The 26,924-nt window shown below is 56.5% G+C and overlaps 1 protein-coding gene across 4 annotated transcripts in view; it reads left to right on the forward strand.

Annotated features, from left to right (window-relative positions):
• Positions 1-26,924, forward strand: part of LOC105184369 (PAR-domain protein 1) — an 85,765-nt gene that overhangs the window by 47,328 nt on the left and 11,513 nt on the right. For 2 of the 4 annotated variants that reach the window (XM_011143109.2, XM_011143110.2), the window contains exon 1: positions 1,791-3,563. The exons of the other annotated variants lie outside the window; for them this stretch is intronic. In XM_011143109.2, the coding sequence (XP_011141411.2) occupies positions 3,248-3,563 (316 nt within the window). In that variant the 5' untranslated portion in view covers positions 1,791-3,247. Of the gene's footprint in view, positions 1-1,790; positions 3,564-26,924 lie in introns of those variants that run through there. 4 annotated transcript variants of the gene reach the window in all.

A 26,924-nucleotide genomic window follows, 5' to 3' on the forward strand; every position in this document is an offset into this window, starting at 1 on the left:
GCTAAATGTCAGAGAGATATTTCAAATGCAAATACGCGACTCTCTTTGTTGCGCCCATTGCAAGCAGACGCTCGTTAATGTTCCGCGAACACCCGTCATCCATCTTACTCCGATAATCATCTAATCAGACCGATGACAGCTTTCGTCGTTAAAACAACGTCCAAAGTCGGATGCTGCGGCTGCTGGATACCGTACGGCCATGAATTGAAACGGCTAAGAAGTACGTACCGCGTTCGTCGTCGTCGTCGAGAAGGAGAATCTGCCGCAACCTGGGGAAAGAAGAATTCCCCAAATTCCTCGCGGACGGCTCCTCGCGCGATCATCTTCCTCATGATGACGGACAACTTGGTACTTGTGTGTCGGGTCGCGTTGCAAATTGCGCCGAAGCGTGCGAATCGCCCGAGACTCGTGGAGGATGTCTATCCTCATCGCACCGATGACGACGCGCGTAATTTTCAAACGGAGCCGGAGCGGGAAAGAGTAAGCGGCGCGGCGGGGCGGAGGGGGGCGTCCTCATTCCCCGCGGAATGACACACTTTCCGAAGCGCGACTCTCCGCGCTGGCCGATCTGTGAAATTCGCTTTGACGGTACGCTTCGTGCTTTGCTAGGTAAAATCGAAAGTGGCGAAATACCGTAGTCGAGACCAAGGGAGAGCGAGAGAGATACAAATAGCCTCCTCCCTTACCCTTAAAAGTGTACACGCTGTAGATGAGTGTGATGATGTCAGGACGAGCGCATCGGTGCTTACCGTTGAATAATCGCGAGCTGGATCTAGCGAGATTTCGTCTTTCGAGGACGGAGGATATAGACAGTCGGTCTACCGGAAGGAGAGAAAGAGAGAGAGAGAGAGAGAGAGAGAGAGAGAGAGAGAGAGAGAGACGTGCGCGGCGGCGACCTACATATTTAAAAACGAGCGGAGCGTGGCAATCAATTTTGGCGTGTGACGAAGAATCGGCGAGCGAGCGTAGCCGCGGGATCGAAAGTAAAAGCTCGTTGTTCCTCGTCGTCCGAGAAGTCGGAGCTAGACTTGGCGCGGGAAGGAAAGAGAGAGAGAGAGAGAGAGAGAGAGAGAGAGAGACAAGCGGTAAAGTAAGTAGAGACGGAAGGCAAGCCACAGACGGGCGAAAAAGTGCGGCGCGATCAGCCGGAGCGCGCGGACAAGCAGGTAGACGAGGACGGTGGCGTTCTCCTCTTGCGACGACGACGACGACGACGACGACGACGACGACGAGGAGGAGGAGGAGGAGGAGGAGAAGGAGGAGGAGGAGGAGGAGGAAGAGGAAGAGGAGAAGGAGGAGGACTAGGTCTGGAACCTAGACAGCGAACAAAGACGCCGATAGCGTTGGCGCACTGGCGGGAAGAGGAGCGACGAACGACGAAGAGCGGAGAAGGAAGAAACCGCAGCGCGCGACGACGGTGCGCCGCTCGCGGCTTTTGCCAGTCGAGTGGGGTCAGGTTGTAGTAGACGTGTAGTGGGAGGTGGGGGCGGGAAAAAGCGGATGTTGGGGCGGAGGAGAGCGAGACGGAGCGAGTCGGCTAGCTGGACAAAGAGGGAAAGAGACGTTGTCGAGGCGAAACGGCGTGGCGCTTGCGACTCTCAGTGTCTTTCCGGACGCCACACGTTCGAGACACGCACGCGAGTTTCCATCTCCCCCCCGTTTCCTCCTCTCGCTCTCCTCTTTCTCTCCCCCTCTCACTCACTCTCTCTCTCTCTCTCTCTCTCTCTCTCTCTCTCTCTCTCTTTTTTCTCTCTACCTCTTCCTCTCTTTCTCTCGCTCCCTCTCCCACCCTGTCGATTCCCTCACTCGCTCGCTTACGCTCGCCCTCCCTCTCGCTCTCGCTCTCTCGCTGCCTATCCCTCTCTCTCCGTCTCACTCCCTGGCGCTCTCCATCCTGGCCGAGCGCGTCCGGGCGCCCGCGCTCTCCTCCGTCTTCCTCGCTCCGTCCTTCCTCGTGCTGTCTCTCTGCGCTCACCTCCAGGACGACGTCGAGGCACGTCGTCCGTGCCTTGCCCCCCTCTATCTGGGTATGAGAGGGACCAATAGGAGCGCCGCTTCCGGCAACGAAGGCGCTCCAATCGGCATACGGCGCCGACGGATAGATGCTGACGAGCGGCGATTTTGACAGTCGACACTGTGCTACTCTCGGCGCTCGCGCGCGGTTTAATCGCGCACCGAGACACCTGTGAGGAGCGGCTACCTTCGCGAGTCGGCTCGCGCGCGACGAGAGGCCGCGGTGCTCGCGCGCGAATCGGAGCAGTGCCCTCCGGAGCGTGGATCCCGTCGGTTGTCACACCTCTGCTCGCGGAGCTCGCGCGGACACCCGCACGCGCGGGGACACCCACGAGACACCACGGCGGCAGTCTGACAGCTCGCGCGCGCGCGCGAGCGAGCGAGCGCGCAAGTGTTTCCTTCCCACCATCCGGCCCTCCGGAGTATTTCGGAGATCTCTCGTCGATCGGAGCGTAGAGTGAAACGCGCTGTGCGCGAGTCTGGCTACGGAGACCTGGCCGACTGTGAGTGCGAGAAGGCAGCTCGCGTCGCGCGTCGACTCCCTCGGCGGATGACGCGAGGGCATCGAGATCTTCAGTCACGTGGTCCGACGGAGTCAGCGGAGCTTGCGAGAAGCGCTCGCTCGTGCTGAGCGTCACCGCGGAACAATCGCGGAAAATTCCGTGAGCCGATCCGCGAGGCGGCGGACTCTCTGCGAACGTTCTCATGGACTAAGAAAGAGAGAGAGAAAGAAAGACAGAGAGAGAGAGAGAGAGAGAGAGAGAGAAAGAAACAGAGAGAGAGACAGAGACTCCGCGCCTCTTCGGCTCTCTCTCTCTGTACGTACGTGTGTGTGTATGTGTGTGCGTGCGTGTGTGTGTGTGCGTGCGTGTGTGTGCACGTGAACAATAGTCCCAGGCACGTAGCGATTCAACGCGCTCGCTCGTCAAGCCGAAGCGACGCGCTCGGAGACAGGCGGGAGACAGCCTCGGTGATGAATTCGGCCGGCCGATGATCAAGTACGAGCCGAGTGTGTGATCGCAGCGGACTTCACTGAGGACACAAGAGCACAGGTGCGCACACGCATCGCAACACTCCTGCCGCCGCGGATGCGAGCGCGTCGTTCGCGCCGCTACGAGTGAAAGGAATACAGCCGCGCGAGGATCCGCGCGTCAGCCGCGGAGCGAGCGCGGACCCGGGCGGGCGCGGGGCGCGACACGACGGTGCTAATTAAATGCGCGCGTGAGGTAATCGGATGAGCTGCGCTATGGAGTATCAACAATTGGCGCCACCGCCGGTACCAGGGGTGCTGCATCAGGCGCACCACCCTCAGCAGCACCAGCAGCCGGTGCAGCCGCCGCACCCGCACATCGTAGTCGCGCCGGCACACCAGCCGCAATCCCAACAACAACAACAACAACAACAACAACAACCACCGCCACCGCCCCTGCCGCCGGCCTCTCACGGCCACCAAGTGCACCCGCCCTTGCCACCCATCCACGAGGACAGCACCAGCTCCAGATGGTCTCAGTACCAACACCTGTGGAGGCAGCACCACGTCTACATGAACGGTAGGCACGCGCGCTCGAAACTGACATGCCGCACGAGTTCTCTCTCTCTCTCTCTCTCTCTCTCTCTCTCTCTCTGTCTCTTCTTCTCTTCCTGCGAAGACAGACAGAGAGAGAGAGAGAGAGAGAGAGAGAGAGAGAGAGAGAGAGGGGGGAGGGGAGAAAGGGACGGATTTTCATTGGACGCATGAATATTCGTGTAATTATCGAGGATAGACTCGCTCTCGCTCACAAGTTGCGACCGGAAACGACGAGGAATTACGGCGTACGTGTCGCCAAGAGAGGAGAACTAAGACAACTATATACAGCGACTGTATAGCGCGTGTATAAGCGCTGGGAAAATTGGATATGGATCTAATGCGCCGCTGGAGGAGGGAGAAGTGGCAGCAGCAGCAGCAGCAGCAGCAGCAGCAGCAGCAGCAGCAGCAGCAGTAGTAGTAGTAGTAGCAGTCGACGCCGACGTCGACGTCGACGTCGTCGTCGTCGCCGAGTAGAAACGCCCACCTGTTGCTCGCGCTGGCCAGCCTACATTCGGTCTGTAACTACTGCGCGCTGATCAGCCGAGTGTGTACGCCGCGACGGAACGTCGCGCGCGGTTACGCGCTCATTTATTCGCGATGCATAAATTAAGGTGCGCTGAGGAGAGGCGCGTAACAGCGCGTAATATCGCGGCTGTTTTCGAAGGAACGCCGAAAGATTCCGCTTTCACAGCCCGACACAGCGCGAAATGCACTCGCAGAGGCGCGATTATCGCGCGAGCGATAATCGCGCGTCTGGCCAAGTCGCGTTAGGAAGAGAGCCGCAGGAACGGGTTTCAGAACTTCCGCGTTTTTCCGCCGACTACGGTCCGCCGATTATGCTCGCTCATTATCGCACGACAGTCCTCGTCGGAGGATCGTCGTCGAAAGAAAAAAAAAAAAAAGGAAAGAGCAAGGAGGAGAGAAAGAAAAATTGTCGTCGCCTCATTAGTCACAAGACGCATTTATTAACTAAACAGGTCGGGTTGATCGAACATGGAGCGCGAATGAATCATTCAGTCGCCGTGTGTAGACGTGTGAATTCACCTATGCGCCTATCCTAGTTACGGCGGATTCGACTCAAGGCTCTTCGCATTTGCATCCTCCCACGTCCTCAGTTTGTTTCGCTTCTGCACGCGTTCGCGCGTTCTCTCTCTCTCTCTCTCTCTCTCTCTCTCTCTCTCTCTTTTTCTCTCACTCTTCCCGTCGTCCATTCATTATTCCATCTCGCTTTGTCGGGCCGCTGGAATTTCCGTGGAAAAACTGTTATTGTATTACATTTATTTGCGCGCACGCTCCCCGAGCCGAGAGAACAGCGGATTAGAACAAGGCAAACCGGCCATCATTACGTTCCTATTCTGCTGCCTCGTCTATTATATTCCGAACGGAAAAATGCAAGAAATCCACTTGCGAAAATAGTTTAAATATTTATGCGCGCTGACAGGCACCAAAATATATAATCTTGACAACGTCGAGATTCGACGTTGAGCGCAAGAAAATCCCCAAAATTTCCATCTAGAATCGCGGCGGAAATATCGACGCTGAACGAAATTTTGGCGCTTTTCTCCTAATTGGCGTTCTTCCAAAGCGCCTGACAGAGGGGATCTCATTGCTGCCACCAATCGTCGCGTCCGATAGAACAAAAGATTGAGAGGTAAAGTCCGAATGTGAGAAAACTACCGAGCAGACTTGAGTCTTCCACTCGGAGTCGCGCGCTTGAAGCATCAATTACTCTTTTCAACTGGAATCTGCCTAGTTCTCGAGCGATTGGAGCAGATCCCAATCGCACCCCGAAAGATCAGTATGATCCTTCGTCATCAACGTCGCGGTGTCCTCGGATAATCCCGGCGGCGGCAGGCTCGCGTTGCGTGCCGTATCAATATTTAACGTTCGCCCGCGCGCCGACGGTTGATGCGCGAGCCGAAAAGTTTTGCCGAGGTGAAGGTGCGTTTCCGTAAATTCACCCGCGGCCGTTCAACCCGCTGGAATGAATATAACATTTCACCTCGTTAAAACGCGGTGCCGACTCGATTCGGAATTTCCTGGACGGGCTCTCATTATAATTCCGCATTCCCGATCGTGTGCGCACCTCGCGACGAGCTTGACAAGATACGCGCCGAGTTATAGCGGCAGCGAGAAAGAAAGAGGATAGAGAGAAATGAAAAAAAAAAAAAAGAGGAAATCCACCGCGTCACGAACATAGACGGGGTGTTGTCGCGGCTGCGTCCTCGCCACGCTTTTGTCGCCTCCGACGCGTTGCTCACGCCGCACCCCCCTCCTCCTCCTCCTCCTCCTCGGCGCTCGTCAGTTGTCAGTCATCGACGAGCTAATTGCACGACTACATGCATCGCCTATCATCGAGCACACATTTGTCCGCAAACATTTGCAGACAATTAGGTTTCCCGCGGGAAAAAGGAAAACAGGCAAACTTGCGCGATCACACACACACACACACACACACACACACGCATATATATATTCTGTTAGAACGAACGGAATTTCTCTCGACGCAAACCGATTCGACGGAATTGCCGCAAGTGCTTCCTCTTTTCGATCGCCATTTTGTCCTGCTCTCTCTGTCTCTCTCTCTCTCTTTTTTTTCTTCTCACGAGTACTCACGATTTAATGGCCGTCGCGGATCTCGACTGCTGCACGCTCGACAGTCGCAATGACGACGCTCGTGTCCGCGATACGTCGCATTGTCATCGGGCACAATAGATTAGAATCGCGTTTTAGGACGCACAATGTGAGGGATGGGTCGGTTCTCCGGCCTCTCCTCCGGTCTCCGAGCGAGTAGCCCGTCGCGCTGATTGCCGGCATCGCGTCATTCATCGTCGACGAGAGAAGCGGATTCGCCTGGTGCAATGCGCGGTCGGCTCGCTCGAGCTCTCCGCAAGTTGACGTACCCCGTCGGCTTGGAATTAGAATTAGAATTACCCCTTTCAGCGCACTATTTGAGCTGCACTCACGGTCGCGTGGAGAACGACGAGCGGAGTCAAGGGAAAAGAGCGACTTGTCGGAAAGATCGAAAGCGAGGGGCGAATGAATTTTTATCCGGTCGTGTAACGAGTAATTTCGATTTTTGTTCCATGTGAAATACAATAACTGCGTTTTGTATAATTTGGTGAGGCAAGTTATGCGCGCTGTCTCAGCCTGCGCTCTTCTGCCCTCCCTCGCACTCGTTGTGTCATCAACAAGATGCAACTGCGCCATTTCATCACGTACACCAATATTTATTATCATTGCCAAAATATGTAAAAGAGTGTAAGCGCCCGTCGCAATAATTGATAATTGCCGTTTAAGTCGAGGAAATTCGTACACGGAAGACGAAGAAAAAGGTCGGTTGAGTGAAAATTGACGAGAGGCAGGACGAAATGGAATTTCTTCTGATTCTGACGAACGAAATTTCATTCATTTTCTGAAACGCGTTTCCTCTCTCTCTCTTCGTCATGTGGGACGCAAATAGGCGCCGGCAGTACTCGAGAGGCTAACGAGCGCATAGAGAGAGAGAGAGAGAGAGAGAGAGAGAGAGAGAAAGAGGATGAGGGTGAGAGGGTGAGAAAAAAGAATGTCCCGGCAAGGTGCGAGATCGGTCGCGAAAGCCGGCTCCTTCGTGGCGCAAAGTCGACAACCTTGCCGATATTGAAACGCATCGGCGACTAACGAGCGGAGTTTCCGAGTTAACTCGAGCGCCGACCTACGACCTCGAGAGATATCGTTGCCGACCTTGACGGTGTTGCGCGCTGCGACTCGAATTCCGCTGCGAGAGATGCAGCCGGCGGACGCCGGGCGTTTCTCTTCGCGCTTCTTCCCCGCCGCTCGTCGAGGCTGAACCCCCGCGGAGACCCACCCTGTTGCCATGAATTTTCGTGAAAATTCGACTTCGAACAAACGAGCGTCCTCGAGTGGATTTTCGCCGACAAGGAAGTTTAGCGGTAAAAAACGTTTGAATAACGTCGTACGTCGCTGATAATATTACGCTACTTTCCCAGGCAAGTCTGCGTACATTTGCGAACATTTGTTTATTTATCTCCTCTAATTTTCTCTTTGCACAAACGATCAGCCCCGAGGACAGGTCCTTTACACCCCCGCAGGGACAGGTTGGAAGAAACTTTCATTTGTCATCACATAAATAAACGTGCAATAACCGCGCGCGCAGGTAAAAATCTGGGAAAGCAATGAATGCATTAATAGCGACGCGTAACGTAATTGGGACACTTTTGGCATTAAACTAACAGCAATTAGGCGCGGGTGCTCCTCGGAGGCTTCTCCCCTCGCTGCATCGCCGCCCGCGCAATGTCGCGGCCACCGATGATGCACGGGCGCGTCCACGTGCCTCTCGAAGAAGCCGATCCGCGAAATCGGATTTCGGCCGGGCGATCGTTAGGATTACTTCACTCACGCGAACTCACTCCGAGAGCCCTCCGACGAAGGCGAGATCGTCCCTGAAACGCAGCGGAGAAGCGAGAAAAAAGTTCGCTCGGGCAGAAAGGCGCGCGCAAAGCGTGTTTCGGTCGGCCGCGGTAAAAGGGATCGTGTCTGATTTATTTATTTACGGAAATCACGACCACCGAGTGCGAAATATACAAGTGGATGTACGTGAGTTCTAATCAATATGAGGGGGAAAATAATACGCGAGGCGGAGGAGGGGCGAGGGAGAGATTCCCGAGCGACCCGCGTCGGTCGCTCGCAAGGCGCGCGACATTTGCCGCGGTTATTGAATTATATTTGTATTCGACTCGTGAAAACGCACGACGGTTTTCTCGCTCGGCGGTATTACGTAAGCGCGAACACGCGACGTAGCGAAAGTCAGACGCGAACTCGCAGCTCAACAGCTGACGAGTCGCTCTTATCTCTTGTTGCAGGTAAGTTTCGCAAGGCGACCGCGTCGCAAAGTCGGGACGCGAGAAGCGCGCGGAATATCGGGACGTTGATGTGTGTACGTTTGAGAGAGATGAGCCGGCGTTTGAGCCGGCAGAAAGAGAAATGACGATTCACTCGGGGAATCCGTCGCTGACGATCTCGCGCATCGTTTATCGCTAATCCGCGCGCGCGCGCGCGGACACGGCCGAAATGTCCTTCGGCGGAAATTAGTCGCGCAATTAGTCGAGCGGTAATCACGCGTTCGGCTAATAACTACAGAGAGAGAGAGAGAGAGAGAGAGAGAGAGAGAGAGAGAGAGAGAGAGAGAGAGAGAGAGAGAGAGAGACACACACGGCCGCCTCCGGGCGGGATTCTTTCGCGTCTCGCTGTCGAGCGTCGCGCCGCGCGAGTTCCGTCTCCGAGGCGCGGCGAATAGAAAGAACCGAGGCGAACACGGCGACGACGACGGGAGGAAAAGCAGGAAGAAAGGGAGAGATACAATCTTATCGTATCGGCAGGTATCGCTCAGACATGTTAATGAGACGATACTGGTCTGCTAGAAATGTTAATATGACGGGGCACATTTGACAAACATGCTAATCCGCCATTTGCAATTTATACATTTCGCACGTGAGCGCGCTCGTTGGCAATCTCAGCACGCCGCTTTGTTACTTCTTGCGCGTTTCCGACTGTATTCTTCCTCTTCTTCCATCGGGCACTCTCGAGGGAGGCCAGCCGCGGACTCGTTCGGGATTCCCCCCGGCCGAGCCGCGAAGGACGCGGCCGAAACCCTTGGAGTTACGCGCTCGCGTTCGCACGTGCGCGTCGATCGATCGATCGATCGATCGATCTCAGCGAGGCGGCACGCGGAACGATAAAGACAGCGCATACATAAACCGGCCGTCTCCCGTTATCGGGGCGACCCCGGCGAGCGATAAACTTTTTTCGCCGAGTCTTCGTAAAACGCGGCTCCGGGCCGATTACGTCGACGAGCCGACACACATTCCATTGTGTTGTGTGCACATTCGGAATGAACGGCGAATCGCCGTAATTGCGAACCGAGCGAGGCCCAACACGCCGCGCGTGCATCGATCTAAAGTACGCTAAATCCCGTTATTATTCAACCGTCCAAGGCTCATTCGCCGACTAGGTCAGCAAGGCCACGGCTAAAGGCTGCCGCCTTTCGATTATTTATACGCTCGCTTATGCCGTCGTCTGAAACATAACGAGCGACCGATAAATATGTTGATCCGTCGAGTCCGTCCTTTCCCGCGCGCGCGCGCGCTTCGCGCACGAATCTCTGGCGCTCGCCGCTCTCGACTCGGATCGAGATCGAATTCTCGCGCGGGGCGTGACAGGAGCTTCCAGTCGCATCCAGTCGGGATCCACTGTGTGACTTGGTTGCGTTGTGTTCAGCGGCAAAGCTCGATCCCAACTTATGCGCGGAGATTTCTTGGATGATTCCCCCAGGTGCAAAATAATTTCGATTAGAGTCTCCGAGTTTGTCCGAAATCACTTTCTGCTTTGCGATTGGGTAACTCGCGTCCTTTCCACGGCAGGTGCAATCTTACACATTGTTAAACGGCCATCCGCCGTTAATTAAATATACGATAAAAGGCAAGAGTCGACGCTGACGATGAAACGGAAATTTAATAATTGCGCAATGCAAATTATTAAACAAATCACACACACAGAGATGGAAATTCTGGATGCAAAACCGGAAGAACTTGAAATTCCCCAGCTGAAGCCACGCAGACTTCCAAGTGGATTGCGAGAGATCGGAACCCGCGCCGGCCGGCCCCGTCGGTTAGATCCCAGAATATTTTCTGGGACACTTTCACGCCGGCAAGGATTCTCGAGCGGCGAGAATCCTCGATCCACGATTCACGAAAGATTCCCGATCTCGCTCTCGCTGCCGCTGCGCTCGCGTTGCCGCGCAGCGGGATTGTTTCAGTACCCTGCGAACCTGGCCGGCTCCAGGCCTGAAACCCGGAAGACAGCTGGCGCGCGTTGCGCGCGGTTCTCGACTACGTCGTCATCGTTGCGTCGTCGTCCCCGTCGCCGGCGTCGTCGACGCACGTCGAGTCGCGCGCGCGCGCGCGCGCGCGCGCGAGCGCCGGAGAAAGTAATCACGTGCCATTCTTTAGAATAGACACCTCCGGGCTTTCCGCCAGTGGCTCTCTCGCCACTCGTTGCTTCCACGTGCAACCTCGCGTCACGACCGTGTGGCACTTCGCTCGAGCCGTCACGTCGCTCCTCGGCCGTGGATAATGCGCGTCGTTCTCACTCAGCCGAGGAGGAAAAGGCCGAGGCGAGCGGAGGTTTTCCACATTGGCATCGCACGTCAGATCGCCGCCACGATAAAGACACGGATGATTTCTCGTCCCTCCTCCGCAGTGTCTTCGTTCTTTCCTTGGCTCTCTCTCTCTCTCTCTCTCTCTCTCTCTCTCTCTCTCTCGCTCGTGTTCGATTCTTTCTTTTCCGGAAACGTCGAAACGAGCGGCGACCGCGCGAGAACGGCCGCGTCGAAACGGCGGAAAGTCGCGAAGTGCAGGCTGCGCCTTTTGACGACGAATAAATCGCGGCGTGCTCGGCATAAAAGAATCGCGACCTGAAAGCGAAATCGGCGAAAAAACTTTGGAGACTTCCTAGATGCGTTAAACACGCAGGCGCAGCCAACCGGTTCTGCCGCGGTCGGCGCGAAGATATACTGGCTCTCGCAGCGGCGGCGGCAGGACGAGAAAAATCGCCGGCCGATGGCGAGATCGGTGATTCTCCGGATCCGGAGGAGCGGCCGGGTGATCGCGATCGGAAGCTCTTCGTCGCTGCGGAGAACGTCGCTGGCGCCTCGCGATCGCCGGGGGCGCTTTTTTGCTCGCGAGCGTCGCGCGAGACGAGCGGCGAATTAATTAAGCGACACGTCCGCGAGCAGTAAATTCGCCGGAATTTTTCCGGAGCCATCTCGGAAGAGATCGCGCGCATGCGCACCGTAAACGTCGTCCGCAAACTTCCTCGCTAACTCGCGCGGACTTCACACACGCGAGCTCCTTCGCCGCGCGGATTAGCCGCCAGGATCCTCCCTCGACTCGCCGCTCCCTCCAGCTTCGCCCCGAGCAGGAGCGGACCCCCGGCCTAATGTCCTCGCGCACGATCTCCTGCGATCTCGAGAGCGGCGGGCCTCGGGGTACAATGTTAACGCGCGATAATGCAGTAGCGGCCGACTAACGATCGCTCCTTCGCGCGCGGCGCGCGCGGAGATTATAATTTCTTAGCGTCGCGGTAAACCCAATAGTAAAGTCCGTCGTATATCGCGCACAAAATGTCGCGGGGGGGGGGACGAGTCACCGAGAGCAGAGAGCGGGAAATTAACAGGCGGCCGTGTGCGCGATGAATATTAAGTCGGCGGCCGCGGCCGCTAACGACGCAGCAGCGATCAAAGCGGGATTTGATCTCATTAGCCGGCATCTCAGTATCGTCGCGCGATCGTCCGCGCGGAAAAATGCGGCGAGCTGCGCGCTACGCTCGTTCAACCTGCCGCTGGAACAAGTTGCAGGCGCACTTCATAAATCAGCGATAAATTCCCGAGGCCGGGGCCGGTATCCCAAGGTTTCCGCGGTGTGTAACGCGTTCCGTGCGTCGGCCGCGACAAATGTTGCAGCGCCGTCGCCGTTAATAGCGTCTCTCTCTCGCGCGCGCGCGCGCGCGCGCGCGCGTACGTAACGACGCGCGAAGGTTCAACGGCTGATCGGCCGTCGGCGATAGCCGTCGCCACGTGGAGGACTCTCCGCCGAGGGAGAGAGAGAGAGAGAGAGAGAGAGAGAGAGAGAGAGAGAGAGAGAGAGAGAGAGAGAAAGAGAGGAGAATAAAAGGTCGACGAGCGAGATCTCGCCCGCGCCGGTCGGCGAGAGCGGTCGAAAATTCGCGAGGATTTCTCGCGCGTAATTCGCGCGGGAGAAACGGACACGCGCGGATATACGCGCATGCGCGGTAGATCGCGAGCGCAGTTTTCTCGCTGCCGATACTTTCCGCTTCGTTTTTCTCTCCTACTTCCTGCGCCCGGCGATGCCGATCTCGACGACGAATGAGAAACTGGAGGAGATCTGTGTGCCGGCTGTTACTGTTCTCGCAGGCTGTCGTATTTCCCGCCGCTCTTCCCGCAAACGCGCGAGAGAGAGAGAGAGAGATGTTCCCTGTGTGGGAAGGTAGACCGGCGTGATCCGCCGCGTCGCGGGCGGACTCGACGAGCGAGACGGCGAGAATCCAATAAATTCACTGCACGCGTATGTGCACGCGTGCAGGTGCACAATGTGTGCTTATACACCGCGTGCTCGCGCGGTGCTCGCGCCATTGTCCAAACGTTCTTTAAATAGGTCTTCGTCAAAACAAGTCCACATCGGCGAGGACGCGCGCGGAGGTAGTTCTGCGAGTTCTGCGCCAATCAAGGGGCGCGAACCGTGCAGAAAGGACATTTTCCTCGTAGCCCAGCGCGCGGTCCGGCCCGAGAGTTTTCCGGAGTCTCCGCTGAGATTCGAAGATTCGCGCCCAAAGTCGTCCGGACTCGCTCGACATTTCCGCCTAACTCCAGGAAAATCCTGGATATTTTTCAATTGGAATTTCTGAATCGTTGGTACTTTACTGTTATCGGGGTATATCGGATCAGCCGACTGGACACTTCTCTCCGTGAACGTTTCGAGCACGCGCGACTCAAAGTTCCCCCCATCTTTTTCTCCGGTGAGAATTTGGCTGTCGACGACAGCCGGTGTGAGAAGAGAAGACCCGACGAAATCGGACACGCCGCGCGATTGAGAAATTTAAATAATTCAGACGACGAAAGTTAAATTTATAATCAGCGAAAGGGTCCCTCACGCGCGCGCGCACGCACGCAACCCTTCCTCCGTCGTCCGCGTCGTGCGGCTTCGAAAAGTAATTTAAAGACGAGTTTCTCTTTTCGCACCGGAAAAAGGAACAAATAAAGAACGGGAGAAAGAAAGGGTCGCGCTGTTTACGAGAGAAAGGCGAACCGCCGCGGAGAGGTGTGCGCGCGCGCGCGCGCGCATGCGTGCGTGCGTGCGTGCGTGCGTGCGTGCGTGTGTGTTTACACGTGTGTTCGTATGAGACATATGCCCGCGGATATACGCAATCGTTTCTGCGTCCCCGTTATTTCGGTGAAAGTGAAAGTCACGCGGCACGCGACTTCCTACTTCGCGATCGGGCTTGCCAGACAGATAATTCTCAATGCGACAGAAACTTTTCAGAGGCTACGCCGAGTGTTTCGCAGGATTATCGATCAAATCGACGTACGCATGTACGCGCGTGCGTGCGCGCGCGCGCACACGCACACACACACACACACACACACATACACACTCTGCGCACTCTGGCGGTTCACGCGTAACGAGACTCCTCGATCGGTTCGGAGAGCCGACTTTCCCTTATTAAAAATGTTAAGACACCATTAGCTTGCGCGCGCGACTCGCGATTATCGAAGACTTTCCTCGAATCGCCGCGATTTAATATCCCCTTGAGAATGTTACATCCGCCTTGGCCAGCTTCTCCGAATTTTTCACTCGTAGAAATCAGTCGCCGCCGCGCGCGGGTCAGGCCGAAGCCGGTTCGCCCGAACGCTCTTTCAGTCGCGATTATTGTTCCCGCGACTGATCCGTTAGGAGAGGACGAGCTATTAACATGTCGGCCAATGAATTCTTTCCTCGGGCTTTCAAGGCGCCGATCGAAAGCGACCGCGCATCGAGTCGGCGGCGGAAGTCGTTTGAATTAATGAAACACGAAACTCTCTCTCTCTCTCTCTCTCTCTTTCTCTCTCTTTCTCCCTCCCTCGCTATATACATGCATATAATATCTCAAAGAATCCAGAATGCAAATGACGGATAGGACGCTCGTCGCCGAAATTGAGGATGTTGTGGGTCGCGCCGAAAGCGGCGCGACTTTCCACATTCTCGACGCCGCAATCGTCAGCTGGAGGCGAAGAAGAAGCACGTCCTCCGCCGCAGTTCTCGGCCGTGTTTCGCATTCGAGCGAGACCCGATAACGGCGACACGTTCTCAGCCGTTCAGTCGCCGTTTGCTCGTTTTCGCGCGAGCGGCGAGCCGACGGATTTTCCGCGTTCCCGCTGTGGCTCGGCATTATCCTGCCTCCGGCTGAAAGAGAGAGAGAGAGAGAGAGAGAGAGATCGCTTATTTCTTTCTTCGCTCCGATAATTGATGAAGGAAACACGCATGGCCGAGCACACACACACACACACACACACGCTTGCTCGCGCGCGGCTCTCCAGCGATATGGAGCAGCAGGAAGAGCGAGCGAGAGGGAGGACCGAGGTCTTACGTTGCCGGGGTTTGGCAAGTTCCACGCGTGAAGCACGTTCCGATTTTTCCTCCCTTTCCCCGTCGAATTGATAAACCGATCGCGGCCGAATTGATTTACGCTCGATACAGCCGACGATGGGCAGTCGCTCCGCTGCCTTGAGAACGAGCGAGCGAGCGAGCGAGAAAGAAAGAGAGAGAGAGAACGTATCGATTTCAGCCCAGTTCTGCCTGCGAAAGATGCGAGGAGAGTCTCTCTCTCTCTCTCTTGCCGTTCTCCCCCCCCCCTCTCTCGCCTCCCGCCACGAAATCCGTGAAGTACGGCCGGAATGAAGTTACGGCGCTCTCGGCGCGTGAGACGTCTCGTAAAAACTTTTACCCTGTACGCAAGATATATTCGAGACACCGGCGTGCACAGGGCTGACATTTGGATGGCCTCCTTTCTCCCTGCGCCACGTGGGCACTCGTACTTTTCGGCACGGCAACGAGAAAGTTGCCGTTAGATGTGCCGAGAGACCCCACCGTCGAATATGGCCCCGCAGCCTCCCTTTTTCCTCGCGCGCAGCCGGAACCGCGCGCTTCGGGTATGCCCGCCGAGAGAGAGAGAGAGAGAGAGAGAGAGAGAGAGAGAGAGGGGGAGAGAGAGAGAGAAGGGGGAGAGAGAACTTGTCTCTCGCGCCCGCCATCCATCTCGGTAATGATCCCGGTGTCCGCCGACGCGTTTCCGCCGGGGAGAGGAAAAGAAATTTCGTCGGCGGTCGCGGTGGAAGAAAATGCGACCGCGCGCGGGATCGTTAAATAAATCGGCCGGATTTTCAACGACGATTCCCCGGCCTGCCCCGGCGGCTCGTCCAATTATTCTAAAGTGCCCACTAATTCCCTCATTTTATGAATAAATATCGGCGCGAGGATGCTGTCCGCGGGGCGGGGGACTCGGAGAGGACCCGCGCGCTCGTCGTATATCGACGGGAATAATTGGCATATCTTAATTATCCGCGGCGCCTCCAATTGGAGGCGCCTCCTTTAATTAAAGGTGGCTCGTGCAGCGAGCGCAACGAATCAATTAAAATCGACCTTACGTCGAACCGCGATTCGAGAAAAAGAAGCCGGTAATTGTCAATTATTGTCGCGCTAAATTGCGTATCCCGGCCGCTAGTCGGCCGAGAGGTAAGAGGTCGGTTATCGGGCGAGAAAGGTAATCGTTGCAGCACGCGTCGCGACGTCGAGTCGTTTCGTTCGTTGGCAGCGAGCAAACGAAATGTTTCTCCGCAGGGGGGAGAGGAGAGGATCGGCCGAGGGTGAAGTTGATGAGACGAACGAACCGGACACGCGAACGCGGCGGATCTTCTCGGCGGAGGAGAGAACGCAAAATTTCGCCTTTCGGTCTCTCGTAAAATCCGGAAGTTTGCTCGCCTCGGCGGACGAGCTTGTCTCGAGGGCGGCAGGGAGGGAGGGAGGGGGAGGGGATAAAATCGGCCGAACGCGCCGCGAGATGCGATTTCGGCTCGGGGCGCGCGAATCCGACTCCGAGTGGAAACGGAAAGTCCGGGTCGCGGACACGCCGGCGTTGTAAGAATATCGCGCGTTTTTCTTCTTTTCTCTCCCGCCCCCCGTCAGCCCTCCCGTATGGACGCGAAATCAATTATCACTTATCGCGATCGCAGCGCGGCGCGGCGCGGCGCGGCAATAAGGCGCGCGTAATTAACACGTTCGCGCGCACTCGACACTTCCGCCTTTCCCTTCTTCCGGTTGACGCGCTTTTCTATTCCCTTTTCCTTTTTCCTCGCTCCCTCTCTTTCTCTCTCCCTCTCTCTCTCTCTCTCTCTCTCTCTCTCTCTCTCTCTCTCTCTCTCTCTCTCTCTTTCCATCTACCTCGTTCTCTCGTGTCGAGCGGGGGGACGCGGCCTTGACACGGCATGAAAATAATAAAAGTCGGCGGAACAAGCGTGGATGTGCGATGCACGCACATTAGCCGGCGCACAGCAGCTGTTGGGAATTAATTTTAGATTAGACGGCCGCGGCGGGTGCCTGACTAGGTCAACTTGCTTCGAGTCAACGAGCGTCGTAAATGCACCGTTCGTCTTTCCGCCGACGTGGCGAGCCGTCGCCCCGTCGCTGTTCTGCTCGCCGCGCGTGGGAAGAACGTTTTAGACGGCCTCGCGACCTCTCGCGAGGTGTCGAGGCGTTCGAAAATCCAATTTAGTGAAACCCAATTCGAGTGGAGCCCCGGAGAGCCCGAGAATGTCCGCGCATTCGGCCGACGCGCGCATGCGCGCGCGCACGCGCGCGCGAGCGAGTTTCCCTGCAGGAAAATACAAAGTCTCGCGCGCGTTTGGGAGGGATTTGGTATGCGTTCAGCTCGCATTGTTCCTTCTGGCCCGAGTCTGGTGCGCCTTATTGGACAATGCGGCTTGTCACCTCCGCTTCCTGGATCCATGCGGACAGCGCGCCATATTTACGCGGTGTGCGAGGCGCGCGTATATGCGAACACGCGTCGGCCGGCAAACTCGTTTCCGCGAGTTTTGCGCGCGTGAGAAAGGGAAAAAAGAAACGCGTCGCGTCGGCGCGAGGAGGGGAAGCAGAAGCAGAAGAAGGAAAGACACGGCTTACTCTTCCTGGCTTGCTCCCCTCTCCCTTTGCTCGCCCGCCCCCCCCTCTCTCTCTCCCTCTCACACTCTCGCTCTCCTCTCTTGCCGTGTGTCTGTTCCTTTCGACGTTTCTCTGTCTCACTTTCTCTCTCTCTCTCTCTCTCTCTCTCTCTCTCTCTCTCTCTCTCTCTTCCTCGTTCTTTAATAAACCGTGCCCTCCTGTTCCGCTACGAGCGGTGGATTTCTCTTTCATCCTGGCACAATCTGATTTCTCTGGGCGCACGCGGACACACACACGCGCGCGCGCGAACGGGCACCTCGACGGATTTGCCAAATAATTATCCCGTCGGGTTGAGAAATATATCGATGAGCACTTTCTAACGCGGCGGAACGGCCGCTAATCGGCTCGTCGTCAGGCGATTTCGGCGCCGGTCGCCGTCGCGGCTGAACCGACGCGGGCCGAGCGCCGCCGATGAGGCGGCTGGAAACGCCTTTTTACGACGGAAGAAAATTTTACGAGATCGCGATAACGAGCAACGACGGCCAACAGCGGGCGGAACGTTCGCTGTTTGTCCGCGCTCGTCGCGGATTCACTCGTCGCTCTTCCGCCGAGCTCGAGCTCGTAAAGATTCCCGCGCGGGACATTTCTCAAGCCGCTGCTTTTTTAACGTAGACGTAAGTTTTCATTTTCCCGCTGGCTGCTGCTTCCGGGAAAAGCGGTATCGCGCGACTTATCAAGCTACTCGGCTGTGAATCGAGGCATCGGCCGGGATAAGCCGGCCGAAATTGCGCGAGCGGAGGAGCGTTTCTCCCGCGTCGCGCGTCCGAGTCCTCGGCCGAGTGTCGGGCTCGATCGGCCGCGGAAATATCGAGCGGCGGGCGCGGGCTGCTTTTTACCGGCGTACGCGCGCGATACAATGCTCAGGGCCCTTGTCATGGCACCGCGAAGCGAAGCGGTGGTCTGGCTTGCCAGCGAGTGAAAGTTGCTCGGGCCACTTTCCCCTCGGGGGAACCGAGCAGCGATCGCTCAGCTGGGCTGCTTCCGGGCTGCGAAGTCGCGATAAATGCCAGAGATCCACCGCTCTGAATCGAGCGACTCGCGGATCAGCCGGAAATCGATCTCACGCGACGTTGCGACATATGCAAATCGCGACATCTATCGCGCTCTCTCTCCCCTCCCCCCTCACCCGTTCGAACCGTTCGATCGTCCGTCATCGAGCAGATCGACGAGTTGACCGATGATGAAACGGTCGTCGCTCTGAACGATCTGATTTAAGTAAAGTAATCATCGACACGGTCACCTGATTAGAGGCGCGATTAGAGGCCTGCTCGAGCAGCGCTCTCGAGTGAAGAGCGCCGCTACGGTCATATGCGACACTTATGTCACGTCTTCCTTCCATGCCTCAACGTCTGTATTAATAACGGTAATCGCGAGGCGAGTCTCTCACCAGCCGTCGCTTCCTTCCGCGTGCATCCTTGGCGTTCGCGCAGGAGTCGCGCGGTACCGGAAGCCGCACGAGCCGCCGACCATGTATGCGTGTTATGCGTGTGTGTGATACACGGGTGTATACACGTACACGCGGCTGCACGTGCGCGAGAAAAGGGCCCGGTGTGTTGTAGTACTACGGCTCTGCCCTCTCCGTAGCCTTGTAATTTTCAGGCGAATTGCGTGTTCGCGGGAAATGATCTGTAAAATTACAGCCGCGGCTTCCTGAGCGCACGCGTCGGCGCTGCGCTGTGAGTGCTGTGTGTGTGTGTGTGTGTTTGCATATATTCCACGTAATAATGCACGAGCGAGCGAACATAGGTGAGTGACGAGCCGTGGACTTCGTACCGCGCCGCGAATTCCCTCCGACGGCTTCACCGCCGCTCTTGCCGTCCTCTCTCGCGCTCGCGCTCGCGCTCGCGCGACTTTCTCCCGGATCGATCCGTATAATTTAATTGATCCGGCGAGCGTAGCCGCGCGCGGCTCACTGCATCGTTAACGCGGAACCAATTCTCTCTCTCTCTCTCTCTCTCTCTCTCTCTCTCCCCCCTCCCTCTTTCTCTCTATCTTTTTCTATCTCCATCTGTCTAATTTCATCCCGCCGTCGGCGAGGACGCCAAAGCTGAATCTTTTTGCCCCTCCTCTTCCCCCCCTCCCCACCTTATCTCTCGATTGATCTCACGCGTTTTGTCCGATACCTTTAGAGTCCCACGAGCTCGATGAGCAACGCTTCCAAGGAACGCCGAGTCGACGAGCTCGCGCGAGGTGAGCGACGTGAGCGTTTGAACGCGCGACGGGAGCGCGGATTTTCACTCGCCCGCGGCGCGGCGCGGCGCGGCGCAGCGCGTCGCTTATTCATCGGCTTTATCGTTCCTTCGTTTCCTCTCAGCAGCCCGGAGGTGCCGTCGCGAGCGGCTAATAATCGCGCGCGCGCGCGCGAATCGCTCCGTCGGGCGAAATGCGGTCAAGCGCATTGCCTCGGGTCAGTTTCCGCGTGTAACTTTCGCCCGCGCCGGCCGCGCTTCCCGTTACCCAACAATTACCTAATCGTGTCGTACTGCGCGCGGCGGTAACACATCGATAATTGAGATGCAACCGGCCTCTCGCAGCCTCGAGAAAAAGAGAAGCGAATCGGTCCGCGCCGCCGCCGCCGCCGTTACCGACCGCGCTGCATTGCCAAGGACGTGTCTCCAAGCCTGCTCGCAGGCACCGGTCACCAGGAAACCAGGCGACGTAAGCCTGCGCGCATCAAGGAGAGAGAACGATGCCACATTTAATCGGGCGCGATTATGCACGTACATGCACGTCGATTCCACGCGCGCGATCGTCGGCGATACGAAGACGGATACTCTCCGGCGCGCGGCGCGCGAGCGTCTAATCGCGCGACCGTCGCGGACGCGCCTGTGTTATTCGTAATTGGCCGCGCATTAAAGCGCGTCAGTCGCATTATTTATCATCGCCTCGCGTTATAATTACCATTCGGAGAAAAGGAGTCGAGTTTATCCGCCGACCCGACGTCTCGCAGGAATACACGCTAAGAGCGCGTTTCCATGTAGCAATTACGTGGCCGATAATAGTGAGTGAGACAGAGAGGGAGAGAGGGAGATAGGGGGAGGGGGGGCAGCCGAAGAGGAAATTCTGATCTCGCGGACGTTTTGCTGGATTCACCGGGTCAAAGGGCGAAACGCGAGTGGCTGCTATTGTAAAAAGCGCTCTCGGAGCGTCCGCTCGAAAGTAGCAAAGCTACGTACCGACGCGAAAACGTCACCTTTCACTTTCGTCCGGCCGAGGAGCGAGGAGATATCCGCGCCGACGGTGTCCGAGCTGATTGCTATTCCGTCGACGGTGTCTCCTCGGTATCCCCGGCCGATCGCTCGATCGACCGCACGCGGACCGACATTGATCTCTTTGCCGCTCGTTGCGTACAGGGTCGGTAGAAATGTCCGCTCGCGTGCGTGTCTGAATGCTCTCGCGAGCGCGTCGATTTATTAATCGAGAAAACGGCGATGGATTTTTATATATTTTTATTCGTGCGGATCACGGCGCTCGTACGCGTAAAACGTGAAATCGCGCGCGCGAGGAGAAAGTATGTTGCGCTAAACGTTACGTTAATAAAGTTACACATTCTACTGCAGTATAATATCTTCAAGCAAGGCTGACAAAATGGTAGCGATATTGCGGGAATTGCGATCGGCGAAGGACGAAGCAACATTTTTCATCATATATATATATATATATATATACGATACGTTCACACACAAAGTTTGCTGGCAATTTCCGTCGGCGCGATTTCCGCGACGCATCTGTCTGATTGATCGGGATGATTCGCTTCCCAGTGATAAGACGGGCGCGTGATAAGAACAATTACAGTCTCTCTCCACGAGCGTCCGCAGGAGGAACGGAGTTGCCGCGCGAGACGCGCGATCGACGACAAGCGCGTAATCGCGGATCTCTCAAGTTCACAATTGGAAGCTGCCGGGATTATCGCGCGTTAGCTCAGCATTTTTTCTCCCCTCGGCGCGATACGGCGGCAATTTTACGTGACTCGTGTCAGCTCTCGGACGAAACACGCAGAAAGCACGCTCGGAAGAAAGTCCGCCTCTCGGCCGCGATATCTCTCTCTCGCGCGCGCGCGCGCGCGAGCCGCCGGGAGTCTCTCTCGCGAGCGCGCCGATGATTGAACGTATTACGTCGATTACGTGGAACGTAACGGCTGAGAATTACCTAAAAGGATCACGCGCGAGCGTTACGCGGACTGCGACGGACGCGGCCATGTTCCATGGCCAAGGACGAGCCGCGATTCCGCGTGTCCCCGAAGGACACGGAGCGTGCCTTTCGAAACCAGTTATATATACACGCGCGCGCGGACACAGTCGGATAATACGGATGCATTTTGTTCTCCGCGGTGTCGCTTTTCCGCAGCCGCGAGACGCGCGTACAGTTACCGATGACTCGCGCGAGGAATTTCTTTATTTGTAATTACTCGTTACCGCGGGCGGTAACTGGCGCGACGAGTCGCGGCGGTGGAGGAACATCCGAGAGAGAGAGAGAGAGAGAGAGAGAGAGAGATACGCTCGTCGCGCTAACGTATAAACACATCGACGACGACGACGACGACGACGACGACGAGGTCGCGGAAGATATTCCGGCGAACGTTTATTGCTCGCGTAATATATATCTACGGCCGCGCGCGGTCGTATAGTTATAAATCGTCCGCATCCTTTTCAAATGCTAACGCTGAACGGTGAAGCCGCGCGGGCGCGCGCGCAAACGCACGCGCGGCGAACTTTCTATGGCGGAATTATCGAGCCGGCAATCATCGTAAATACGCCCACGTACTTTCTAATCAAACTACTATTTAAAACACGTTCCCGCACACGGGAAACGAAAAGCCAGGCGATTAGAGAAGAGGGAAAGATATTTCTGCCCATAGCCTCTCTCCTCTTCCCGTATATCGCTAGGAGAGAAAAGACGAGAAAGAGAGAGATGAGATAGGGAGAGAGAGAGAGAGAGAGAGAGAGAGAGAGAGAGAGAAACGGTGAGGAAACTCGAGGAGAGAGAAGCCGATCGTCTTGCACAGCTCGTGACGAAGGAAAGCCGGCGACAAACAGCACCGAAACGATGATGCGCCAAGAGAAAAGTGCGAAACGTCGATCGATTTCCCAGCGCTCGGCGGTGATTCGACGTTGATTTGTTCGATGCGAATCGGGCAACCCTCGTCGGAAGAGAATGCGGAGAAGAGTCCGGCCGACGCGATATCGCACGTGTGGGAAAATGGCAATCTGAACAAAAGTCTGAAGGCTCGATCGTGGAAGTGAAAAATGGCCGGCGCGCGTGTGTCGTTCGAGAGACGCTACTTTCTTCTCTCGCCGCGACTGAAAGTAATCGCGTCGTTAACGGTCGGCTGGCACTTAACCTCCGCTAACCGCTCTTCTGTCCGCCACCAATAATCGATTCGATGCTAATTCGACACGCCGAGTGTGTTTGCCGTTCGTACGATCGTCGTCGGAGCCGGTAGAATCGGAAAGCACGGAAGATCGGCCGGTATCGTGATGGCGGCGCGGCGGCGACGCAGACAGGAAGTACCGCCGTGAGCGTGAAGGAAAGGGTGAAAGCTAAACTGGTGGGAGAGGAGGGGGCTCGGGGGGAAAGGCAAACAGTCGCTCTCTGGTACTTCCGCGGTCTTGGCCGATTCTTAGGCGTTTCCTCCCGCGTGACTGATCCTTCCACCTATCCGGCCGGGCGACTGAACCGCGTCCCTGCTAATTCATTTAGAGTAGCACCGACGCTTGCGTCACCGTCTGGCTTTTACGTCGCACCGGCACTGCCGGAAGTTCGATCATTTTCCACGGGAAAGTTCCACCTCTCTCCCGCGACCGCGCGCGATTCTTTTTTCACGCCTGTTCGTTCCCTATTCCTCTCTCTCTCTCTCTCTCTCTCTCTCTCCTCTACAGTTTTGGTAAAAATAAAATGCTCTTCGTCCCGCCATCTTCAGCGCGACTTGACGGAGTGTAAAAATCCCACGAGAGAGTTGCGGTGAGAAATGTACCACGCGCTCGTATAAATATCAAGAAAAAATGTACATATACATTCGTTTCAATTGTTTCGGTGCAAGACGGAAATATATTCCGAGTAAAATCGCCGGCTGGCGATGTCATGATCCCTAGGATAATAGGATCAAACGCGTTATAAGCGCGAGTGCGTTGCACAGCAACGGTTAATGAAGAATTCGCCGCAACAAAAGAGCGCATCACGTCCGTAATCCGGGCGGCTCGCTATTTCCGGTACAGCTCGTTACGAGCGCCTGGCTCGCTCTCACGCTGGATGACGTATCGTGATCTAGATCAGTATATGATATCACTCGGCAGACTCGCGCAGACAGGTAGAACGAGAAAACGGCAAGCGTTCTCTCCCGAGCGAGTCGCCGCGGCGCGGCAACCTCCGGACCGCTCCCCGACGGCGATTGCGCTTTCGAAGCCTCTGAATTCGCAAAGAGGAGAGAAGAAGAAAACAGCAGGAACGAGATTAATCCGCCGATCTTCAGCAAAAAACGCACAGACTACATCGGGCTATCTCGACGCGGAAAGGTCCCGTCGGCGCGAGAGCGAGTCTCCCGAAATATCCGCCGCTCTTGAAAGTGACACGAGCAAATATGTGTCGCAAGTGCGTTACGTTTCCCAACGCGCAGCACACGTACACGTGTAAATGGTGTCGTCACGTAGCGTCGTCCATGCGCAGGAGTGGGTCAGCGGGTAAAGAGGAAACGACCGGAAGAGCGCTGGCGCTGGCGCGTTCTGCGTCGCGCGCGCGCGCGCGCGCGCGCGACCGAGGAAAGACGGGAAGAGAAGGCCTTTCCGACGAAAGCGAAAATCTCTTTCACTTTCTTTCGCATTACGCGGATACCGCCGCGAGAGCCTAGTTTCACTCTTTACCAGGTGAGCTCGTGCCTCTCAAGGCGCGATCTTTCTAACCAGGTTAGGAGATGACCGATTCTCTCTCCGCGCTGGAAAGCCTCCCATCGGCGAACGATGACTCAACAACGAGCGTTACCGAATGTTACGACACTCGCGCTCGTCGCGGGTTGTCGAATTGCTGCTCGTCGACGCGCGCGCGCTCGCGCGCGGCAAAATGCGCACCGCCTTCCCGAATGCGAGTGTCGCTTCCTCACGAGGTTTACCTATCTACCCAGCCGCGATCGCAAGCTCGATCGTAAGCTCGTCGAACTTTTGCTCGAAATGCGCCCCGGAATCCTAACAATGTCAGCACCTCCCCTCAGTCGGGAATATCGGATTAACGGAAGAGTATCAAACGAAGGTCAACATTTTCGCGCGCTCTGCTTCTCGAACGAAGAGTATAAATTTCGCTATATTCCATATTTCTTTTTTTGCTCTGCGACCACGTGGCAACGCACGAGCTCTCCCGAGAATCCGCGGCGAGTGCATCTTCATGTGCAATTAACAAGAAAACAGCAAAATAACCACCATCCGAGAGAACGAAAGTAAGCTTCTTTCGGCCGTCTCTGTTTCATTCACGAGTGGTGAGCGGCGAACCAAAAAGAAAAAATCGAAAACGCGCCGTGTGTTAAAATACGAAAAGACTCGTAAAACAAATCGAAACGTCCGATCTTCCTCGCGATCTTCCCCGCATCGCAGCGCGCTGGCGCGCTGCGATGAATCTCTCTCTCTCTCTCCCTCTCTCTCCCTCTCTCTCCCTCTCCCCCAGCGCGAGATCGTCGCGCGGCGTTTTCGATACCGATAAGCTCGCACCGCTTAATTCCACGTCGGGAATCCCCTAAGTTATACCCGTTTTCCGCGCGCGCACTGCGTGCGTGCGTGCCGAGCGCGGTCTCTCTCGCCTCGCCTCGCCGGGCATTTTAATCCGGATATGCGGCGCGCTCTCGCATGTGCGCACTCGCATAAAACGGCCGCACACGCGGCCGTGCGGCAAAAAGTACACGCTGACGTTCACGCCGGCCGTCACCGCTTATTTACAGCGTTGGCCTGCCGCCGGCCGGTTAGGTGAATCCCCGACATTCCATCGCGACGACGACGACGACGACGACGACGACGACGACGACGACGACGACGACGACGACGACGTCGCGAGCTCGCGCTCGCGATCCTCCGGCCGCCGATGCGGTATCAGCGACGGAGCTTTCGTCGAAAGCTCTCCCTCGAGCGAAACCTCCCCGCGTGCGATCTTTCCGCGCGGCTTTTTCCGCTCGCGAGCGGACAGCGAGCGCCGGGCGAGAGCGAATCGAGCGGCGGAAGGAGATGCAGACACGCGCGTTAGGGCGAGATCCAAGGTGCCCGCTCGGCCGCACGCGACGCGCTCGTTGCGCTCGTGTGAGACAGAGGCGATCGGAAACGGCTCCCAACGAGTGCAGCGGCGCTCGGAGGAGCGGCCAAGGACGACTTCGTGGCTCACTGCGTGTTAGACCGTTACTACGAGGCGATCGCGAGACACTCGCGCCTCGCATCCATGGTCTCTCCGCGTTTCTTATTTCTTCCTCCGTCGCCGGCGGAACTTCGCCGTGAATTTCGAGCGTCGACGACACGAGCGGCCGATCGAGGAGCCGCGGATCGCGCGACGCGGCCGCGCTTTTTCAGCGGAACGACCCGCGAAACAGGCCCGCCTTCCTCTCTGCAGGTACTCTGCAGGACAGAGCTCTCGCTCACTCGCTCTCGTAAATCTCACTTTGTTACTCGCGTACGTGTAATTACCGCGCATGCGCTCGAAGGCTCTCGGCTTCTTGCGATACAATCCGCCGCGCCTGTCGTTGTGCGCGACGCATCTGCCGACGATCGAGGCGCGATAACGTTGATACCGATAACGCGCGGAGGATCGGAATTTGATCGGAGATTTTTCTCTTTCTTTCGCCAAGAGCTAATTCGTCGAAATCAAGCGTGGACGATTCGGTCGAATCATCACGCGCTCGCGATTGTTTTATTTTTTCTCCTAGGAAAAGGAGAGGAGATAAGGTGAACTTCGTAAAAAAATAATGTCCGCCGAACTGTGTGAGATATTAATTTATCGTACTTTGCGTTCTTGTCGCTGCGCATCGCTGCCAATGCTGCGAGACAGCGCGGCGGAACTATCGGCAAAATGGCCGAACGCCATTAGCTAGCTCGGGAGCGAGCTAGAAATTGCTCGGCAATTAGCAGATGTAAATTTACGTGTCCTCATCGTCGATAACGCGCGTCCTTGTCGCGACGATACCGGAGATATTTGCGTTTCCGCAGGCAGCGGCGCGGGCGGTCGCGAACTTCCGCGTTCCGCGATCGGCAATTCGATCTCGGGAGTTGATCGGGGAGCTGCTAACTCCCCTCTCGCCCCTCGCTCCTTTCCTCGCCCATTCGCCCTTCGTTGTTTTCTCCTCGCGCCCCGAAGGCGGCTGCGCCGCTTTGCTCTGCGACGTATCGATCGCGATAATCGGTTTAGTCGTTTGCGTGGCACACGTATATACAGACACACACACACACACACACACACACACACACACACACAGCCAACGGCCTAATAGCCTTAACATTTTGTGCAACTAGATTATTAGGATTGCGCGCGCGCGCGCATGGTGTCGATATATTATTTAT

Source organism: Harpegnathos saltator, unplaced genomic scaffold, assembly GCF_003227715.2.
Source record: "Harpegnathos saltator strain DR-91 unplaced genomic scaffold, Hsal_v8.6 scaffold235, whole genome shotgun sequence".
NCBI lineage: Eukaryota > Metazoa > Arthropoda > Insecta > Hymenoptera > Formicidae > Harpegnathos > Harpegnathos saltator.